Source organism: Eschrichtius robustus, chromosome 9 (assembly GCF_028021215.1).
Source record: "Eschrichtius robustus isolate mEscRob2 chromosome 9, mEscRob2.pri, whole genome shotgun sequence".
Taxonomy (NCBI): Eukaryota; Metazoa; Chordata; class Mammalia; order Artiodactyla; family Eschrichtiidae; genus Eschrichtius; species Eschrichtius robustus.
The window spans coordinates 33663787-33687377 of NC_090832.1; the positions used below are offsets into that span (position 1 = coordinate 33663787).

Consider the following 23591-nt stretch of genomic DNA (forward strand, 5'->3'; position numbering starts at 1 on the left):
ATCCATCAGGGACCTGCACAGTTAATTGCCACTGTATGTACTTAGTCTCCCTTGGGAGAGCAGCATCCAATGCTCATTCGTTGCTGCTCCTTTCTCTCACTGTGTCAGTGGCAGTGTGGCCTCAGTTCCGTTGCCTCCCTCACAGCTCTTGTCTTGGGTCTTCTTTCTCTTCTGACTTCTCTAGTGTATGTAGTCTTGTCTTTCCTTCTTTCCATGTGCTCCCGCTGAGTAACATGACCCTGGGGAATCTTATCTATAATTCATTTACTAACGTATCTCTTCCTTCATCTGCCCTCCCAATTTTCAGGTTTTAATTTCTTGTGGCTATTTGCATATTTCCATTCAGAGAGACCTTTCATATCAATTTAACTTATTTGAAACGTAAGTTGTCTTTCTTCTATAGCAGCTCTCTCCTGGTTTCTATTTCAGTTAATGACCCCACCATTTTAGGGGTCAACCTGGCTCCAAATCCCTGGCTTCAAATCCTGCTTTGCCTAAACCTGTCATATCTAATTAGTTATCAACCCTGTAGAGCTGCATTCAACAATTTTCTCACATCCATCCCCTTGTCTCTATTCTTGTTGCTATTACCTACTTTCAGGTTCTAATTATCTTTTGCCTAAGCTAGTGCAATAGCTTTTTAATCAGTCTCTTTGCTTTTCTTATTTTCCTGTTTCAATTCATTATACTCAATTCCATCATAATAGTCTTCCTAAAGTGTGGCTCTCATCACATTAATCTTTTTTTTTAATAAAGATTTGTAGTGTTTCCTCATTACATAGAAAATTACATAGCAATTTCTTAGACTGGTATTCACGGATTTCTATAGTATGGTCTCCATTCTCTCATTCATTTTCCTTTGTAATTATGAAATTCTATTTGAACCCATGCTCCAAACTCTTAACAGTTCTTAAACATGACTTGTGTTTTCTGCTGCTAAGCTTCTGCTCCTTAAATTTTCTACTATCTCTACCAGTAAAAACCCTTCAATCCACTGTAAATTTAATAATTTAAATATATCTAAAATTTATTATAAATACTCTTACTTCTTTAAATATGTTCTTAAAGTTTCCACAGTCAACTGTGGTACTTTGTGCCTTTGAATTCTCTTTATATCTCAGTTGACCTCTCTGAAGACACCCATTTTACTATGAGCCTCTCCAAGAGATGTTGTGCTTCTTTTTTATATCTCCTGGAGCTTTTGCTATAGTCCGCCCAACAGGAAATTATCAATTAATTATTGAATTTTTCTAATCCAGATCATTTACATTTTAATAAACATAAACAGCATTCTCTTGTTCAAAACCTGGTCATCAGAGGTAGATTAGGGAAAGGAAAATGATATTTTTCATACACCTACCACTTGGTGCTTGGATGAACAATAAGATCATGTATTTTATCCTCATCAATATCCCACTTAACTAAAAATTTACATTTGAGACCCTATGCAAAACTTGTGACTCTGTTCAACCAAAAAGAGGTGCTTACAGAGGAAAGGGAGACAATTACGTGAAAATGTTTTCAAAATGTAAACAAAGCCAGAGATAGAAAAAGAAACTTAGTGAGTATAGGTGGAAATAGCTCTTCATCTGAGTTGCTTTGTGCTTCTTATACACTGAAGATAAGGTGTCCAGGATTCTAATTCTGAACAAAGTGCCCTACATTCTTTTCAAAAGCAAATTCTTAGAGAAAAACATGCCCTACAATGTAGAGATTGATGTCGATAAATCACTTAGCAGAAAGTATAGATAGCCTTAGCAAAAAGGTAAGTGAAAACACCTAGGGGTTTTCATCAATACATAAACAGTGCAGAATGTTCTGACAGCACTAAAATAAAATATGCCAGCGTTTGTTTCCCCTTATGGCTGTGTTTCCATGGTACCAAGCTCAGACTATCTTAACAGAAAGGGGGTTGTGATTCTGGGAGATACTGACTTACTCTGGAGCATAACAATAAGTCACCCTGCTTTAATAACATTATTTTTCAATTATTTCCTTGATAATTCTTTACCAATCATGAATTAAACACATAAAATGAATGGAAACAGCTACAAAATTTATATAATATGCATCAAACAATCCTTCATAGCTGAATTTATGGCAGAACTATATGCAAACACTAGACCTTTCTAAAAATTTATAAAATTATGCACATTTGTACATATATTATTCATTTCATAAATATAAGTTAATATTGGTATTTACATTTTAATTAATAGGCATTATTTACTTCGGACAGAGTTTTAAAAGAAAAATGAACCATAGAGTATTATGTGCTCACTTTTGTCATGTTTTTATGTTGTTTAAAAAATCTATCTTAAATTGAGATTTTTGTCTACATGAAAAGAATAGCCAAGTCATAGAAAGCCCATGTGCTACACAGATGGTGTTACTGATTGGGAAACATGGTAATATTTCACAATCTTACTTGTTGCTGGAAGAAATCAGAGGGCAAGCACATTGCTGACAGTCATCTGGCAATCCCTTGACAATGCCATAATATCCAAGAACACATCGTTCACAGAAGTCACCAGCAGTGTGATGTTGACAATTCTGTAAAGGAAGAGGGATGTTTGTTTTTAAATTAATGAAGGAGTGTAATTTATCATACAGCTCCCCACCTACGAGTTTGTGTGCTCCTGTGAACACACATCCGCATGTGCACACACACATCATTGAGAGAGAACTCAGTTCTTAAACATATTGATACATATTTTTAAAGAAGCTCTCTGATTTGAGAAATGAATACTGGGCTGTTGTAGCTATACTGACAAGAGTTTCTGTTCTCTTTTCCCTACATCAATCTCTGCATTAATTTTTCTCTTACTCTAATCTGGGGAATAGACTTCACAAGTTTCTAAAATTTATTGTATCATCTGGCTATTTATGTTTCTTCTCTACAAGGTGTTAAAAAAGTGCTAAAAGTCCTGGGGTCTTGGTGCATACCCATCAGTGGGCTTTTTGAAACCAAACCAAGGTGGAAAACATAAATATTTTAAGAGGCAGAAATAGCAAAAAAAAAAAAAAAAGTCAGCCTAGTTACCACATTAAGAATGTTATTCATCTAATTCTTGCCAAATGTTGATCATTCTTTATAGATAGAGAGGACCCAACCTAAAACCAGGGATCTCAAGTCAATATTTTCTTTTTATGTTTGCATAGTAAGAGGCACTTGGGTAATATGCTTTAAGACACTTCTATAAGAAAATGAGAACAGTTTCAGAATATTGTGTAAACAGTTTTGAAATTAAAATTCTCATAAAGTGGAATTTTATTTAACAATATATTTAGCAATTACTCATGCAATACGGACTTAGGAAGAGCTACAAGCCAGGTACTGAGAAAGGCACCGGGAGGAATCAAATGAGGGAAAAGGTAAAATAATATTCTAACCTATAAGAATTTATTTCCACTTTTGGAAAAATTTTTAAAAATGGCAAATAAGAAACATGGCAAATAAGAAATGTGGAATTTAGTGGAAATGGGACAGTTGACTTTAGGAGTTGAGAAAAAGGAAGAAATAGAAGGAATTTAGAGTTGGATTTTAGCTTGATTTTATAAAACTGCATTTGGAATGGTCAGAAGGGTAATTTCTTATAAATAGTATTTTTTAAAAGGTTAAGAAGCAAAAATGTCAGTAACAAAATAAATGTATATATATGCTAGTGAACCCATCTCCTGATCAGCTCAGCTGGAACCACATAGCCACCTGTGGGCTCTACAGGAAGCAAAAATGTCAGTAACAAAATAAGTGTATATATATGCTAGTGAACCCATCTCCTGATCAGCTCAGCTGGAACCACATAGCCACCTGTGGGCTCTACAGTAAATTTCCCATATGCTGGGCTCTTTGCTTTATTCAATTAATCTAGCAGAACATATTTATTTTTCATGTGTCGTCTAATGGCCAGTGTTTGGTATGGTATGTGTGGTCATTCACCACAAACAATAACTGAAGTCTCTTCCTCCGACTCTTTTTATGTTTATGTTACTCTCTGGGGGAGAAACCATGCCATTATTACAATGAATTTTAGAATACTGTGGGTTTTTTTTTTTTCATTCTTTGGTGCTATATTTGAAAATACATTGTGTTACTTACAGATAGATTTTATAATTCACTCTTAAATGGATCCAGTTTTCTATATGATAGGATGCAAATTTCAAATCTTCTAATTCCCCACCTCACTCTCAGCAGATGTTAGCCCTCTATTTTCAGGGAAAAGGAAGCCCTCATTGGGTGTTCCCTTAGCTTCCTGCCAAACAACACACCGTCTTGTCTGCATTACTTTCCATCCCTTCGACATTTAGTTCTGTTCACAAGAAGTGGTGTGTTGTTCTCTGTCTAAAGCTGCTCTCTTCCTAAACTCTGGTTTAGGAAGAAGGCCCTCCTGTCTCCCATTTCCTCCAGCACCTGCATTTTCTCCTTCTTTGATGGCTTATTTCCATTGACAGTTGAGGTTGGTCAAGCTTTTCTTATCTTAAAAAAATTTCTGGGGTTTCTGGACAACTTCCATCCTATGTTTCATAGGCTTTCTAAAAGCATTGTTTACATTGCTGGTCTCTACATCCTCATCTCCCTTTCACCTCTTCATTCTTTAAACAGGCTCTCTCTCTCTCTCTCTCTCTCTCTATATATATATATATATATATATATAAATGTATATATATATTCTTTTCCATTATAGGTTGTTACAAGATATTGAGTATAGTTCCCTGTGCTATACAGTAGGTCCTTGTTATTTATCTGTTTTATATATAGTAGTGTGTACATGTTAATTCCAGACTCCTAACTTATCTCTTCCCCTCCCCCAAACAGGCTTCTGATTTCACCATTGAAAGATAAGTCCAGACTCATGCATAAGATCTTTGTTGCTAAATCAAAATTTACTGACAATAATCACTCTTCATGATATATGAATTATCTGCAGCAGCTGATATTCCTGGCCACTCTTTCTTTGAAATTTTCTCTTCCTATGGGTTCTTTAATAGTACAGTATGTTGATCGTTTTCCTACCTCTATGGCTACTCTTTCTAACCCTCCTTCATGGATTCTTCTTCCCCTTTCTGTTGAGTAAGATTGGGGTCCTTGATTCTAATTTTGGCTCTTATCTCTTTTCTTTCCTACATTTTCTACCTTGGTGATTTTAACCATTACTAGAACTTCAGCTATCTTCTATGTACCCCAAACTCTAAATTTTATATATTCTGCCTAGATATCTATCTCTAATGAGTTCCAGACTTATGTTTCTAATTGCTTCTTAGCTGGGTCTTATTGCATAATGCAAAAGCATTTGAATTTGAGATGTCAAAAATCAAGCTCATCTCTTTTAAAACCTACTAATACTCCTGCATTTCCCATTTCATTTGTGGTCACTATCATCTCTCTGGCATGGCAAGGAAGACCTTTATAATCTGGCTTCTGTTTACCCCTCCAGCCTTCTGTCTAGCCACTGCAAACTTTGCACTCTATGCTAAACCCGTATGCGACCATCTGGAATTCTCAAATTATGCAGTGCTCTCTCTTACCTCTAGGACTTTTCGTATGCAAATCCCTTGTTCTGGAATGTTTTTCCTCCTCTTACCTGGCTAACACCTATTCATTCAGCTCTCATTTTCACTGTTGTTTTCTCTAATAAACATTCCCTGATGCCCCAAGTCTGGGCTAAATGCTCCGTCTAGCTCAACACAGTGACTGAAATATGTTGACATTCAATGACTATTCTGAACGACTGAATAAATGAATGCATGTTCTAGGTATTATACAGGAAACTGGTCAGGCTTCTTAAGATGAAAAAGGCCAAGCTTCAAGTCTGATGACTTTGCAGAAAGGTGGTTAGCAGGGAAAGAGGGTTTGTCGTATTTGGATATTGATTTAAGTACCATAATCCTCTCTCAGTCAATCATCCAAAGGAACCACTGTATTTTAGCAATAAAATAGCCATTCCATATTTAACAGTAGCATGGTGAGTGATAATGGTTCCAAGATAAAATAATTATCTATGAATTGCAGTCTCAAATCATTCAGCAAGGTGCCAAATGATGAATAAGTGTCAACTGGGGAGTGTTTTAAGAACATACTTTATAGTTATAGAAATGAACATGTGCCCCAAAATACATGGAATCTAGAACAATAATTGTCAGCTTTTGCCTTTGTAAAAAAACTAACTGCATGAGTTATTTTATGTAACCTCCTATAACATCGATAACTGAATCAAAACAAAATAATGCTAATCATTACTAAAAATACAGAGATTGAAAAATATGGTTTGCCTCTTTTATACCTACAACTCTGTATAATTTCTTCACAGAGAAAGCAAATATTTTAACTTTCTTTGGACAGTCAATCTTTCACAGGGTTGCTGACATACTAAACTTGGTTAACGGAATCAAATGTCCCTGTTAGGTCCACAAACACAGCACATAAATCAAGATGCTATTTTTGAAACTTTTTGACATCGACCTTTCGTATGACTTTCCTGTCTGCTCTGAAATAGTGGACATAATATTTCCTTGTATAGAAATTAATCTTTAGGAAAAATTTTTATATTTTTAGATGCCTAATGAGAAGTTTAATGATCTCGAGATTAATATGTGCTACTATCTTTTCAATAGTAGATTAGAATATATGGCATTTGTTTTTGTTTTTGTTTTTTGTACATGGGAAAACTGGTGGTATATATTCTTTCCACTAGATCAAATGGATATTATATTTATATTTGGTATCTTAAAACTAAGGTGAGAAGTTACTTAACCTTCTTTCCTTATAGGGATGCCTCTACACATTCCTTGACGTATTATTAAATGCACGGATTCTTATAAGTCAGCCCTTTTCATCTTGTATAACTACAAGCTATAAAGTTTTTCCTTATGCTAAATGAAAACTTGTTTCACTCTAATTTTTAGTCAGTGATCCAAATTCTGCCTTCTGAAGCTATGCAGATTAAGTCTAATTCCCATTTCCTGGGGAAAGTCCTCAAATATCTAAAGAACACTATTATTTCCTAAATCTTTTTTCAATCTAAATACCTTTTTTTCCCAAGCTAAATAGCTAACAACTCTGGTTACTCAGAATTTCTCTTAAAATAGAGATTATTAATTTTGCAAATATATTTAACGTACTTCCCTCCTTGATCTTGATCTTGTACAAATGAATCTGTAGTCAAGTAAGAACTCCTATTTCACAGAAGTTGCTACTATGTGTCATTTCTTTTGTTCTTTCTCTTAAACACTAGAATATAAACTCCTAGAGGGCAAAGTTCACACATTCCTCATCATTATTCTCCCAGCACCCACCACAGTGCCTGAACTTTGGAAATACTTATTAACAAATGCCTCAAGAATGAATAAACAAGTGAGCCTACCTAAGTTCAAAACCTATTCTATTAATTTCATCTCGTTAATTGTAGCTCATAGTTCCACCTGCCAGGCTCTTTTTGATTCTTGACCACCATTCAACACAGTAGGTAAAACTTCTAGCTTTACGTCATCTGAATATTTGATAGATCTCATGCAAATCACTGATAAAGATTTTGAACATGACAGGGTCAAGCACAAACCCTATGCCTCATCATTGGAGACATCTCTAGAACTTATTCGAGGTCATGCTGTTCAGCAACTTCTAACTTCTGTTAACTGATTACCACTTGGCCCATATTTTCAACCATGTTTGTGAGGATATAATGAAACATTCTATCAAATGCCTATTTAAACAAACCAGAGTTTGAACCATAGATCTAACCCTTATAGGCTTATGACTTAAGCAAATTATATAAATTCTCTCAGCATCAGTTCATCAACTGTATTAGAAGGAATAATCCTGTCTGTCTCATAAATTTGCTCTGAGAATAAATGAGAAAAGATCTATCTACAGTGGCAAGCCCTGGTTCTGGTACATATATAAGGTTGGACACATGGTAGCTGTTACCATTTTTACTAAATTTGACATATGATTTATCACACTGTCTGATGAATTTGAAATTATACTGAGATTCAGGGACCTAGATTCTCAGATATTATATACATAGTAACTCTAGCAATTAGTTTGATATGTTTTATTTTGAGGGAACCTATTCTGATTCCTAATAAGCACTGCTTATGCTTCACTGGAGATTGAAATCAATCTGTTTCTTATATTCTACAATACTTTCCTTTATAAAACCTGGAATGACATTTCACTGCTTTCCATCCTGTGACAAATTTCATATTTTCATGATTTTTCAAATATTTTTCATAGATGGCTCTTAATCACACTGCAGATTCTATCAGTATTCTAGGGTATAATTCACCTGGACCTTCAAATCAAACTCATTTAATCAGCTAAAAGTGTGATTACTCTCTCTCACAATCTCCAGGTACCATTCTGCAGTGGATTTGAAACCCGAGTCTAATGCTTTTTAGCCAAGGCTCTGTAAGTTAAATTTTTTTAGGATTAATTTTCAGTTATAATGAAATGCTAATAATTCCTATCTTGGTAAGAGGTCAGATAGATTAAATAAGATAAGGTTTATAAAACACCTTAAATACAGTAGATTACAGTTATGAGATTATTTACTGAGGATATAGCTAATTGATTAACCACAGATATTGACAGTGTTACAGACAACAGGGCAGACCAATGATAGAGATTTATTTTATCCTTTTCATTTTAAAATAAGAATTGTGATAGAGTGAAAATAATATTTTCACAAACTATTTAGTCTTGAGAAGTTATTTGCACTAGCTGGGACTTCAATTTTCCCACGTAAAATATAGGAGAAATAATATTGACTATAGAGCTATAGTGATAATTAAATGAGAATATATATGTTTATAAATAAATATAGGCATAGATGTGTGTGTTATATAAACTCTGAAAACTCTATCTATCTATGTGATTGTGTATGTGTGTGTGTGTGTGTGTGTGTGTGTTCTGATTAGTATTAATTCACCTACCTCTTCTCCCCCTTCTGGCTTGGGGTTCAATATCATGTAGGTTTTACTCCTCCATTCTGAAGAAAATTTTCCTTAAGGGGTAATGGTCACTGAGCTATTGGTAATAACATGACTATGTGTAGGATTTATTAGCACCTACAAAGAAGCAACAGCTCTCTTGTAAGTGTCATGAGGAATTATGAAGAGAAGAGTTACAAAATGATGTGGGTTTTATTTAACAGTTGAAATGCCTAGCCTGTGAAGTTTTCTATAGTTTTGTTTCTTCTCTACCCCTTATTTTTGAAGAAAGGAATAAAGAAAAAAGAAAAAAAAAGTGAGAAAATCTAGTATAGCGCTGGATATAACAGTGGTTTTTACATTAATTTTTGATTATTTATCATCTGATTGGTTCTTAGACTATAAATAGTGGCCAACACGTATGGTAATGATCATCTTTATCATCATCAATCATCATAGCTATCACTTCTACTATAGAGCTTATCATGTGCTAATTAATGTTCTAAGCCTTTTATCTAGTATTTCACTGAATCCATAGAAAAACTCTATGAGTAGGTACTATTCTTATCCTCATTTTATAAATGAGGAAATTAAGACACCACTGAGGCTAAATAAATTGACTAGGCCCACACAGCCCAAAAGGGATGAAGCCAGGATTTGAATCAAGGCAGTCTGACCAGAGTCATGCTTATAACCACTATACCGACATAGAGGGCATTGCACTGTGTAGTGGATATGATATTAAACTGGGAAACACAGTACAAATAGTAAAGAAATCAGTATGCTTCAGTTGCGTCAGTTATAGCATCGGAGTAATAATAGCTATTTTCTATTTGCCTCATGGGGCTGTTTCAAAGATAAACAAAGTTGTCTAAATTCAGAAGTTATAAGTTCCCTGAAGGAAAATATAAAAATTCAGAGCACAGCAATTTATACCAGCTGTGCATGTCTGATGCACCTATGTATTTATTTTTTACTTCATCTAGGGATATCTCAGAAAATAGACCCCTAATAAGGATCCTTAAGGCACAAAAATAGATACAACAGCCTATTGGTCAAAACAGGACAATATAATGACAGCAACTTTTTATCCTAAATAAAAATGAAATTAAACTGTATATTTTGTGAATGCTTCTAAATTATTCATATGGAGTGACATTACTATTAAAAATTCCAGCAATGACTGCATAAGAAAGAAAAATGCATTTAATTCTCACTTAAGAATGCATAAGTTAACCACCTCCTTGAAATTATCTATTCAATTTTACAAGCCAGTAGATTGGTGAAAAAAATGCTACACTTAAACCAAATCATGATTATTTCAAGAATTCAAGGATGGGTAAGACCTTCACCTCCACTCCAGTCCTCACAAATAAGCATATGATAAATTTCCATATTCTGTCTTGATTGAAAGAAGATATCTTTAAGAAGTCAGGAATAAAAAGAAGTTTTCTTAACACGATAAAAAATATTTACCTTAAACTAATCACCAGCATCATACTTTGTGGTGAAAGACCTGAGGCTTTTGTATTAAAATCAGGAATAAGACAGGAAGCTGACTACCCTCCTATTTAACATTTTTTGGGAGACTTAATCAATGCAAAAAATGAAATTATTATACTAGATATAGCTCTGGCAAGGAAGACACAATTATAGTTATTGCAAATATTACTGTTGTAAATGTAAAAATAACTGAAAGAATCAAGCAAGAAACTTCTAGAACTAGAAAAAAAGTGGCTGGATATCAAACACATGTAAAAAATATATTTTGTCAATATTTACCAGTAATGACCAGATAATAAATACACTGAAAGAAAAAAATGTAATGCTCACCATTAAAAAGAAAATGTAAGATAAATGGCAATAATTTTAACATAACAAATGCATAGCCCATACGGATAATATTAAAAACTGTGAGACATAAAATGTTTGAATAGAGAAGAGTGTCATTCCTGGGTTTAGGGAGGATAGCTGAATAGTGTAAAGATAGCAATTCTTTACAAACAGGTTTAATGCATTTTCAATAAAAATTCCAGTAATGTTTTTTTGGGAAGAGATTAAAATAGTGAATCAAAATGTCATTTGGAAGAATATATAAGTACATCAAGTTAAGAAAATTAGGAAGAGTAGTAAAGGGTCTTGCTTTACCAGAATTTATAATGTACTATAAAATGAAGGTAATCAGAACATTATAATAGGAAATAAAAGGTAAGCAGAAAAGAATAGATGATCCTTTAAACATATCTTAAAATGAACAAAACAAATGTGTATATATTCAGATACCATGATGTGTCAAGGAGAAAAGGAAATATTAACAAATAAATGTTTCTTTAAAGTAACATATTGAGGAAAAATTATCTCCCCACATTATAATAAATTCTGGAAAGATTAAAGAGTTGGCTCTAAAATTTAATCAGAAATAATGGTAAATATTGTGAGATCTCAGTATAGATATTGAAAGTCATTGCCTGGGTGAGGTCTCCATGAGAATGAGTGTAGTCAGACAAGCAAATTGCTCCAAGGATTGAATCCTAGGAATACCAGTATATTGATTTCAGGTAATGAGGAGAAAACAGCAAAGAGGACTGAGAAGGAGCAGCCATCTAGCTTGAAAAACCCTAGAATATCATGTCCAGAAAAGATAACTGAACAAAAGCTTCGAGAGGAATGGCTGATTCAGAGGAGCAAATGCTGCTGATAAATCAAGTACAACGAAGAGCTGAACACTAGTAGTTGGTATGCATACAGTGGTGGAGGAAAAGCCTGATTTTAGTAGTTCAAGGGAGAATGGTAGGAGAGAAATTGTAGACAAGAGTATAAACTCTTCTCTATGTGAAAGGAGAGGAATGAAGTGGTAAAAATCAAGAGGGGAAGTGGAGTCAAGAGAGATTTATTTATTTGTTTGTTTGTTTATGTTTTTTAAGATAGAAGAAGTACCAAAAAGTGATTCAGAAGGGAGGGGAGAATAGGCATGGCCAGAGTGATGTCCTTAAGTGGGAGGGCGGGCTGGGATCTAGAGCATAGGTGGCAGAGTTGGTCTTTTCTACAAACAAGAACAGTTCATCCAAATTGGTGGAAAAACCAGAGTAATTGCACACAGATGCAGAAAGGTAGGTGCATGTGTTAGTGGGAGCTTGGGTTAGTTCTCTTCTGATTGTTTTTAACTTCTTAGTGAAATAAGAAGAAACAAGGCCATCAACTGAAAGTAAGGATGGAAATGGGTCTGGAAGGGTTTGGGATTTGAAGAGGGATGAGAAGGTATGAAATTATCACGCAGGAATGTGAGAGAGGCACTGGACTGGAGAAACATGGCATGATGGAAGAGCAGCACAAAGGTTCCCTTTGAAGTGAGTGATAGTGAACATACGGTGAGACTAGTCAGCAGAGTCGACTATTTTCCACAGCCGCATTCAGATTAGAAGGCATAGGTATTGGAGGAGTAGGATTTAACCGGAGTTGGAATTCACTGAGTAAACATAAGTAAAGGAGTGGTAATAAGAGAAATGAACATTACAAAGCAGTGATATTAAAGAAGGGTCATGGGACTTCCCTGGTGGTGCAGTGCTTAAGAATCTGCCTGCCAATGCAGGGGACATGGGTTCGATCCCTGGTCCAGGAAGATCCCACATGACACAGAGCAACTAAGCCCGTGCGCCACAACTACTGAGCCTGTGCTCTAGAGCCCACAAGCCGCAACTACTGAGCCTGTGTGCTGCAACTACTGAAGCCCACGCGCCTGGAGCCCGTGCTCTGCAATGAGAGAAGCCACTGCAATGAGAAGCCTGCACTCGCCGCAACTAGAGAAAGTCTGGGCACAGCAACGAAGATCCAATGCAGCCAAAAAAAAAAGGGTCATGAATATTAAGCTGGTTAAGAAAGTGAGGGCATGAGAAACATAAGGAATGATAAAGATGTGAGCGTCGATGATGAGACAAAATGTTGACATTGAAGTACTAAGAAGAAGTGAACTGGAAAGAAAAGAAACGGTGGTCAAAGGAGAGGATAGTTGACATTGAGACTATAGAGGCACTCAGTTCCTGGTAATGACAAGTTCTCAGACAGGCTCATGGAGTGAGGACAAGACATGGGAAGAGTCCATTTTATGGGCATCAAAATCACCAGGAATTATGATAAGAGTGGTGCTAGAGTGGATGGCAATGATACAAAGGAAAAATCTTCAAGGAATGAGGTGGGTGACCTGAGGGTTAGTAAATAGCTTCAACAAGCAGGTGTAGTGGGCAAATGGATGGAGACCTGAGATTCAAAGCTAGGTGTTGTTACAGAAGAGAAAACAAGGATGACCTGAAAGTGGCAATGAGGAGCAGGGCCACTGCGCCACCCTCAGGCTCAGGGGAATGAAGAGTGTGAGAAAAAACAGTGGCTTCCACTTGAGAGCACTGCCAGGGGAGTAGTGTGTTGGGAAACCAGGTCTCAGTTTGAGTAAATAAAGAGGACCTCAAAAGAAGAGGGAGATTACGTAGGGGATTTTGCTGATGTCTGGTCATGAGTTCCACAAGGCTCCATGAAAGAGTTTCAGAAGATGAGGAGAGGTGAGAAATGAGTTCAGCAGAGGAGACACCCAGAGTTGCATGGGGACTAGAGTCTGGGGACCCTAAGTGGTGACACAGGGAACCTGAATTTCTCCACAGTCCTGATTGTTCCAAGGGTGACAGAGTAGGGTGTTAGCAGGAACACAATAACAACAAAAAAATAAGAGCAGTCAAATTTTTTAAAGAAATGGTTAAATTATGGGATATCAAATCAAAGATTGTAAAGATTTTAGAGACTATTTAACAACATAATATGCTCATGATATGTACATTTTTTAAAATGTAGAACATAAAACTACACCTACGGTGTTATATAAATCTTCTTTATAAACACATACATAAAATTGGTGGGAAACACATAAAATATTAAATGTTTATCTTACGTTGAATTTTGGGTGACTTTTTTTTCCTTAACACTTTTCTATGATTTCCAAATTTCTTACAAAGAGCTTATTTTTATTTATAATCAGAAAAAATCCCTCATGTGATTTTTAAATAAATCGTTGTGTTGTCTGGTATTTGACTACGATGCTGTTGATAATAATATACTATTTCTTGACATGAGCAGTGGTTCTTCCAGTTATAACTTTTTAATTACTTTAAAAAATGCATAATATGGTAAATGTATTTTTGTCCCCACGTTCTGTTTCACACACACACACATTCAGTTAAGTCCCCTGCAGGTTAGCTGACCTCTGAACTCAGTATATGAATATGTGTAAAGAGAAATGAGCACGTGGGCTTTGTTCAAGAAAGGCTCAGATGAATACCTGGCATATGGAGGTTTCAGGGTCACACAGGCTGCTGTGTCCATGACACTGACATGGAACACAGGTGCCCAGGGTTGGTCCAGGGGTACGGCCACCTGGCTCGGAACGCAGTCGATAAAATCCTGGCATGCATGCCTGAAAGAAAACGAAGCCAATTAGGACAGCCAACTTGGAAATCTTTCTTTAGGAACACTTGGGTTCTTCAGTAGTTAAAAAGAAGGATTTCTTTCCCCCCATGAGCGGTAAAGGCAACACCACTTAGAAACAATGAATGTCACTTTTGATTCCTAATGTGTATTCTGCCTGGTCCATAGAGTATACAAGCAGCATCTGTGTCATCAGACTTTAGCAAAGGAAAGCTGTCATTTGCAAATACCACTCAGCCTGGACAAACTTCAAATAGTCTTCTTTTTCTTGAAAAAGAAGTTTGTTTTTAAATAAAATTGTCATATGGACTAAAGAGAGAATTCCAATGTCCTTGACAACCTAAAATCTGCTTCCACTGTGCTTGATGGGTAACTAGGAAATGTCCAATGAGACTCAGAAAAAAATTAAATAAATAAAAAAGTGTCACGGTCGTGTTATTTATATCAGTATATTTTGAAGACTATAAAAGTAAGAAATTCAAAATAATAAAAGCTCTACATGTCTTGGGAATATTAGGCCACCAGTAAAATGTATCTTTCCTTGATCTAGTTTTTTAATTTTGCAATAAAAATCTGAGAGCAAACAGGAAACTGCTAGCAAAGCTGACATATGCAAAATCAAGACTTCCATCTTCATTCGGGTTTATTATGTAAATGTATCAAGAAACATCTCTGGCTCTTTGGAAGAAAGCCCATAGCTCTGAAGAGGGAATGAGAACAGTCTTGTGTTTTGGGCTCAGATCTCTTAGCGTGCAAAGCTGCTGCATTTATTAGCCATTGTTTGATTTATGAGTAAGGGATAGGAGTTAGTTTTCCAGATTCCACTGAAGATTATAAAGGGATATTAGCAATGTAAAAATTTTTTCACAGGATATTTTGCTCCCATTGATGAGAAAAGTGATTGCTGAATAAGCAGGGGAAAAAATAGTGAATTAAGAACTTCTTAATGCCTTTGCATCCTTTTGGTTCAGGACTAGGTCATCCAGAGTGGAGTATGTAGAGGCTCCTTAGAATAAAAATGATCAATAGTCAGCACTCTCCTTGTTTGTTTTGATTTGGATAATGTGAGAGTACTTCAACTAAGCATTTAAGAGTCTCTCTGCTTTTATCTCAGCGTATAAGAAATTCTAATGAGATTTAATAATATCCTGGATTTGAGCAAGCTGATAAAACTGGGAATAGTATTCAAAATATTTTGAGTCCTATTTGTCTTATAGTGGACCTAAGATATTTTAATAAGTTTATTCATATTCTTGAAAATCAAGGTTCATTTTTGCCATTGTTACCAAATAAGGTCTGGAAATTATGGCTGAGGAATTCATTTAAGCATAACTGAAGAAACAATCCAAGGTGTGTTTAAAAATGTTACATAGTATGGGTTGTTCCAGTTCTGGTGTGTGCTGACTGTAGAATAAAATTGGATTTTCTTTATATAGGTTTCATCCTTGGATACTTATATAATTATTGTTATTTTACTGGTGTATTTGCTTGGGGTGTGTGTGTGTGTCTTTAAAAATCACACAAATTGAGAGTTCCTAGCTCTACTTTTTGTATCAAACAAAAGTTTAAAAAAAAGTCTTAGAAGAAGAATAACATTAAGAAACGGTACTTTTCATTGAGGAATCATATGAAATTCAATGTTATGGACTGAAATCCGAAGGTGAGCACTGCAGGTGAAGTTTACACCCAGTTTCTCTTATTACCATGGCTCTTCTCTGGAAAGAGTAGGACAAAGTAGAAAAGCACTCCAGTGCGGGTAAAAGTCTGGGCTCCAAGTCAAGCCCTGTGTGGAAGCTTTTAGGCCTGTCTATGTGATTCTCAACCCTGGCTGCACATAGAATCGTCTGAGGAGCTTTAAATACGGATACCTGGCTCTGCCCCCAGAGATTCTAATATAATTAGTGGAGACTAGGGCCAGGGTTTGTTGTAAAACTCCCAGGAGGGTCTAATAAGCAGCCAGGATTGAGAGTCACTGGCACATTCCTCATTCCCTGCTGGGAATGTGTGTCTTTGAAGGGCGTACAGACTCTGGTACTGCAACATCAATGAATATGGAAGCCTTGATTTTACTAGTTCGTTTTGCCTGAGGGATACAGGCAAGTCGTTTGGTGTTGTTGAGATGTGGTTTCCTCATCCCACAAATGAGCAGATGGATTAACTCAGTTGATTTCTGAAGTTTCTACATTTCTAACACTCTAGATTAATTTTGTGTCCTTATAGATTAAACTTCTTAGAAAAAAAAAAAAGAGAGACTATTCTGCAACACAAGAATTAGAAACTTCAAACACACTTTGTAAAGGAATGAGACATATTTATTTCTCTTTAATCTCCTCCTTTCACGGACGCTGTTTGTATTTATTTTTTTCATTTTTCAAATATTTGAGGATGTTTTTCAAAATCAGACGTTTTCCTTGTCAGTCAACTGGGGCAAAATTCATGAGAATGATTATATTTGAGTTGGGAAAAAAAGAGGAAAGATAATAGCTACTTTTTAAAGTCCCGTCTAAAATTCTTTCTGGAACAAAATAAAGAATTACAGAAAAGCAAGTACATAAACACTGTCCTAATCTTATCCTTTTTTTTTTTTCCTAACTCAAACTTTTCCAAAGTTCTCCTCTTGCCTTGTGCTGAAATTATTCAGAGCTCAATTTTCTTCTGCTCTCCTTCCATCTTTAATTTGTTTTCATAATATGGTATCCCATCATAATGTTAGAATCAAATTGCACAGAAATGTGGGAGGGAGGAAAGAAGGGAATGGGAGACAAAGAGAGTACAGAGCCAACGGGCTCCAGGTGCCGGGTTACATAACGCAGAGTTTAACAATAAAAAGAGATACTTGTGTTGTTGCCAGTAAAAACACTATCTTGTATCTTTACATGGGTTTTGCAATCAGACAATCCTAGGTTTAATTCCTGTTTCACCACTTACTACATATGACTTATGCAGGTTTTAAATGCTGTGGGCTGAAGCTTCCTCACATGCAATGTAAGGATGTTGTATAACTTACTAGTTGAGTATTAATGTAGCTAGGTTTTTTGAAACAGACTTAGGTAGGTTCAGATTGCTGTTTTGCTGTTTTCCAACTGTGTGATAAAGGGCAGGTTTCCTAACCTGCCTGAGCTTCCATTTCCTCACCCATAAAATGGGAATTATAATGTGCTCAATGATGTTGGTGTAAGTGTATTAGGGAATGCACTTGACATTGTGCAGGATACAGTAGGCACTCAATAAATGGTCAGTTTTGTGTGTTTTTTTAATAGGGTTGTTGTGAGGATTAAATGAGATGATGTGTGTGTAGTGCTTGAAATACAATAAATCAATACGGGTGCCTCTATTCCAGATGATTTTTTAGATACAGTCATCGAGAATACACTGAAAACAAAGGCAACAGTGATTGTTCTACACTGCATTGGGAAACAAAATTACAATGTATGCCACTTACCCATACCACGTTCTTTAATATTTTAATGTATATGAAAAGAGTCTTTGGGTCTTCCATGTGCAACTGAAGTGGTAAAGAGCATCCCTAGAAATGTGCATGTGTAAGAAAAAAAGTCTAGTCTCCTATTTTGTCTTTTGAGTTTTATGAGTTGATAATAGGTACTGTTTGAGGATTTTTGTTTGAGGATTTAAAAAATTATTGTTGATAGCCAATTGACGGCTTGTGAGTGGTGATCCAGTACACACTAGCCACTCAACTGTGAGCCAGAAGCCCTATTAAAACATGATGGAAAGGGGAAACAAGATGAAATGAGCAAAATATCATTAGGAGATCACCTGTGAATTTCTGACTTCCATGATCTTATTGCAGAGAACCACATATTCAGCATTGAATAGTTTCCATTTCTACCTACAACCTAACCTGAGTTTAGGTCAGTTTAGGCAACAGTGTTAACCGAGACAACAGTGAGGAGTAGCTTAGGTAAAGTATGGTAAACTCAACGGCTCCCACACCAACAAATGTGGTGAAGAAATTGTGTTCTTTATTTGACTTCTAAAGGTAGCCTAAGTCTCTACTTCAAATCGTAAATTATAATAAGTAGGCATTTCTAGAACTGACATTTTTAATGAACAGGGCTACAGTGTTATAACCCTACAGGTAACAGGCAAGGCTAAGTGTCTTCACAACTGGCTATATTTACAACGGTAACCAACACTTAATTTTGTTTCTTTGCAACCACATTTCTGGATAAAAACATGAAATGAGTAGCTTGTAAATGCAAATGTCTCTAGGATATCTTACATTTGGTGAAAATATTGTAAAGGAATTGCTTTGTGTATTCATGACCCAAAGCATATGTTACTAGAATGGGATGTATTATTTCAAAACTGTCCTTAGTTCTTGCTTTGATGATTAGATTTTATGCCTGAGTAATTACACTTTAGATTCAAGATGAATTATAAATAAGATGTATAATGGATTAGAGGCAATGGGTTGTGGAGAAAACCTCAGGTAGCTTATTATAAGAGATAGGTCTTTATCCCCTAATCTCTCCTCTAAGATATTACTGTAATTATTGTCTGTCAACAGGAGCTTAAGTGAAATTCACAGGACATAGGTGAAGCCACCAATGCAGATAATAGTTTGTATGTGTTTCTAGTTTTTCTTGATTTTCTTCATATATCATTGGCTTTATTTGTATTTGTATTGGCTAATTTATATTTTCATATAATGATGGAAAATTACTAAAATTAATGGGAAAGTATGTTTTAGAATATACTATTTAAAAAGCCTGCTGATCATAATAAGATGAATTGTAACATTCCAAATCTGGAATGGAAGGTAGATTGCATTAAAATAATTTGCTACTCTGCTAATATTTTTGTTCATAAGTGAAGAGTATTCTTTAAATAAATGCAGAAAAATATAGCTGTAGTAACTTTCTCTTCAAGATAGCTAAGGTCAATCGACTACTTAATATCTTGTATAGCAAAATAACATTGCAGAATTAGAGAATGTTAGAACTTCAAAACCCAACCTGTAATTTTATAGATTGGATAACTATATAATAACTAAGGCCTATAGCAATTAAGGCATTGACCAAGGTTACACAGTGAAACAGCAGTACAGCCAAACACTCCCTGGGATAAATAAAATTCCACCTCTTGTCTAGAAAAATCTCAGATTCAATCTTTTATCTTTTTCATGCTCATTGGAAAGGTAGCATATTTTGTATGTGCCTCTGTCACTGCCTCATTTTTCACATCTACAATGTGCGTGCATATATATATTTCACACATATTGGGTTGTGCATATAGGTACAATATATATACTTACTGGTGCATGTACAAATGTATACATGTGTATGTACGAGTTATGATTTAATAATGAGATGGATTATTTGGTCACTTATTAGATCAAAATAGGCACATTCAAATAAATATTGCTGTTCAGAGCAGTCACAAAACTATAAAATTCTTCCAAGGATATTTCACAGATATTTGCAGTTATTCTTATGAAATTTGTTTTCTGACCTGGGTGGAATTCATACAATGGCAACTAAGTTGAATGATATTTCAATTTACAAAGGAGCTTTTATATGTATGATTTCATTTAAATTAATCTTCATGATGATTCTATGGGTACGAAAACCCCAAAGTACAGCAACAAAGAGCAAATGTCCTGTTCAAGTGGAGAAGCTAGGGAGGCTTCACCGAGCCCAAACTCCTTTTTCCTTTTCATTGTACCACGCCACCTCTCAAGAGAGCTATAGCCATTGTTTTCAAGTGTACTTCACCTGCCTTCTGAGCCATACTTAATAAAACTTCTCAAATCCTATTTACAAAAGATATACAAAATTACAGTCCTCCCTCACTATCTGCCAGGAGATTAGTTCCATGAGTCTCTGTCGATGCTTAAGTCCCAGAGTCGGCTCTCTCATATCTGCTGGTACGGCGTTAGTGGATTCAACCAACCACGGATGGAATTTCTGATCTGCAGTTGGTTGGATCTGTGGCCTGGAAACCCGTGGAGGGTCCATTGTATATTTACTGAAAAAAATTCATACATAAGTGGACCCAGGCAGTTCAAACCCATGTTGTTCAAGGGCCAACTGTATTTATAAATAAATCAATCGTTAGATCTATAACTACTTATTCCATTAATAATATTATTAACCATATTGAGTTTATTATTATTATTATTATGACTACTACCAGGCACTGTGATAAGCGCTTAAGTTCTAGTTCATTTAGCCTTCATGTGATTCTTGGGCTGTAGGTACGGGAGATATTAAAAATATCTAACTAGTACGTAGTGGCCACCAACCAATCTGACTAAGGGGAAAGAATCCATGCTGTAGGGCTGGAGCAGGTCCTGGAGGCCCCTCCCAGGCCAGCCTTTATTTGTTGCACTGTGGAGAGGACTATAGGGTCTACAGGAGAAGGGGTGAGTGTGGTGGCAGTTACTCAGGGGCTTGGAGATTTACCAGCTGAAGCTTAAGCAGGTGTACAAGCTGCACACGGTCTCAGTCTTAGTATATGATGAAGTAGAGATTCAAATCCAGGCCACTTTTTCAGCAATTCCACCTCTCCCTAGATCATACTCTTCCTATTAAGATTTAATATTTGTAAAAATTAAATTGGTTCCACAAAATAAAGATCTAGAAAATTGACCAATTCTGAAGATAGTCAAAGGAATATCCTAGAAAGTAAAAAATGCAGTTTTAAAAATATAATGACTGAGTGACAGTGGCACTATTGGAACAATTTATGTCCTTCTGAGAAGCCTGTGTTAAAGGGAACAGTCTGATATTTATTGCCTAAGTTTTGTCATGTTCTATATAAAAACAATCTTTCAAATCCCAATATAATCTTGTCTCATAATCACTGCAGTTTAAATGTCTCTGTTCAGAAAAGGTGCCAAGAAAACAGATCAGCTACAAGAAAGGGGCCTTTAGAAAACATTATTTCCTGACTGTTTCATATTTTTACAAATCTTTTCATTTTTATTAGATATTTCCCTTGAGTTGTGATTCCTACTTCTAGGGAGCAATGACATCATGGTCTTCTTACTGCATCTCATATTGTGAGTGGAAGATCAGATAAAATAGGTTGAGGGTATGCCTTAAAGTAAAACTGATTGCAGTAAAGGTGGTCCTGGGAGTATTTCCATTTGGCTGGTTGAGTTGGGCTTAAGAAGGTTAGTTGGAGCCAGCTTACCTCACAGGACAAGCCAGAATAGCCTGCGGGACAATCACATCTTTCTATCAAGTGAGCTGGAGGAGTCATTGCTGTGATGCGTCCTTGTTCAGCTAACTCCATTGAGATTTCAGAAATCCTGGAACAGCGAGCAAATACTTAGATGGGGGTACCAGTAAATTAAGCTTACCTAGCAAACACTCAATCCTGAAAGAAGGGTCTTCTCAAGGTTTTGTCAACAACCACAAACTTGTTCTATTGTTTTGAAGCTGCTGAATTCCAGGGGCTCCGTGTGCCACATCTTATTCCAGCATCTTTGCTTCCCCAAAGGGTGAGATTACACATTAGCAAAATATTCACATAAATCATAAAGCGTTTAGGAAATTAGATGTCTGATGTCCTATTGAGAAGTTATTATAAAGAGTTTTCCTCCCACTTTTAAAAATGTGAGTGGCTTCAGGTAGACATGGCCAATTAGTTAGACATTTTCATTCTTTCAAACAGACCACCCAAGGTCATTCCCTGTTGGAAAATCTCCAGTCATTACTAGTGAAATTGCTTTTAATTTGCAACCGGTCCCAATTTCTTGCTCTTGAATCTCTGAACGTCCTTTCAAGAACTTTAGAAAACCATCTAGGAAACGACTGAGCATAAGCTAGTAATACTGATATCTTTCTGAGGATAAAGAACCTCTCAAATTAGTCTTTTGTTAACTTTATTGAATAAATCCTTCAAGTAACTTAACCCACCCTTCCTATTGGTGGAAAGGTCCTTATAATTGAAAAAAATTATTCACAATAAAAATGCTGATACCCTTTGTAATAATTTGAAATTATACATTAAAAAATATACACAGCCCGGGCTTCCCTGGTACCGCAGTAGTTGAGAATCTGCCTGCTAATGCAGGGGACACGGGTTCGAGCCCTGGTCTGGGAAGATCCCACATGCCGCGGAGCAACTAGGCCCGTGAGCCACAACTACTGAGCCTGCGCGTCTGGAGCCTGTGCTCCGCAACAAGAGAGGCCACGATAGTGAGAGGCCCGCGCACCACGATGAAGAGTGGCCCCCGCTTGCCACAACTAGAGAAAGCCCTCGCACAGAAACGAAGACCCAACACAGCCACAAATTAAAAAAAAAAAAAAAAAAAAAAAAAAAAAAACACAGTCCATAAACTCAGACTGTTTCATGATTAACTGGTAACATGAAATGTTCTGCAAATAAACTTTTAAACGAGACAATGAATAGTTGTGCTTCAATAAAACGCACCTCTAATAGCTTAAGGAGCTTGAATCATAAACTTTATAACGAGAATAGGTAGGTTTTACTGACACTGAATTATGAATGTGCATTCTGACTTGGCTCCCATTGTAATCTACAATCTGAAGACCAGCCAGCCTTTATGAAACACATGTTCAGTTAAAATTCAGATTTCATGCTCCCCTCATTATAGGATGCACAGCAGCTGTGATCTGTAAATGAACCACTCCTGTCTTACAAGAAAGACTCTGGGTTCTCTGAGGGAGTAGGAAGGTAACTCGGTGTTTGTTGCAAAGTCATCTCTGCTAGTATCTCATGGCATTTTATAACCTGAGGAGTTTCTAGCATCACCTTCCTTTCTCTGGCACATGCATGCACACAACAGACTAGTGAGTATTTAAAAACCAAGTGAAACCTGAATGGTGTTAGCAACAGACATTTCTGCAACACACCATTATTTTTCCTCAGGGAATCAGAGAGGAATTGTTTTGCTTGAATCAGGGACTTGGCCAAACTCAGGCATCTATTTAAATGAATACTGAAAAACAAAGTCGTTAAGTTCTTCAAATAAATGTAAGAGAGGACAAAAGCAAAGAAAAAAGAAAATTTCAGCATTGCAATATGTACAAAGTCAGAACCTCAAACCACATGTATAACAAACTCTCTGCTTCTGAGACTATTTAAATTTGTAACTGAATAAAGATGCAGGGTTATGCGTTAACTACTTTGAGAGGAAGACTCAAACATATCTCTGACCTTTGTCAAAATTCCACTGTCTTACAAAATCAAGTGCTGATCCA

At 36.0% G+C, this 23591-nt stretch overlaps 1 protein-coding gene across 2 annotated transcripts in view; it reads right to left on the bottom strand.

Annotated features, from left to right (window-relative positions):
* The window catches only part of LAMA2 (laminin subunit alpha 2), a 623525-nt gene that overhangs the window by 166373 nt on the left and 433561 nt on the right, over positions 1-23591 (bottom strand). For both annotated transcript variants that reach the window (XM_068551053.1, XM_068551052.1), the window contains exons 28-30: positions 21556-21673; positions 14249-14383; positions 2429-2553 (exon numbers count right to left, since the gene is read on the bottom strand). In XM_068551053.1, the coding sequence (XP_068407154.1) occupies positions 2429-2553; positions 14249-14383; positions 21556-21673 (378 nt within the window). The remainder of the gene's footprint in view (positions 1-2428; positions 2554-14248; positions 14384-21555; positions 21674-23591) is intronic.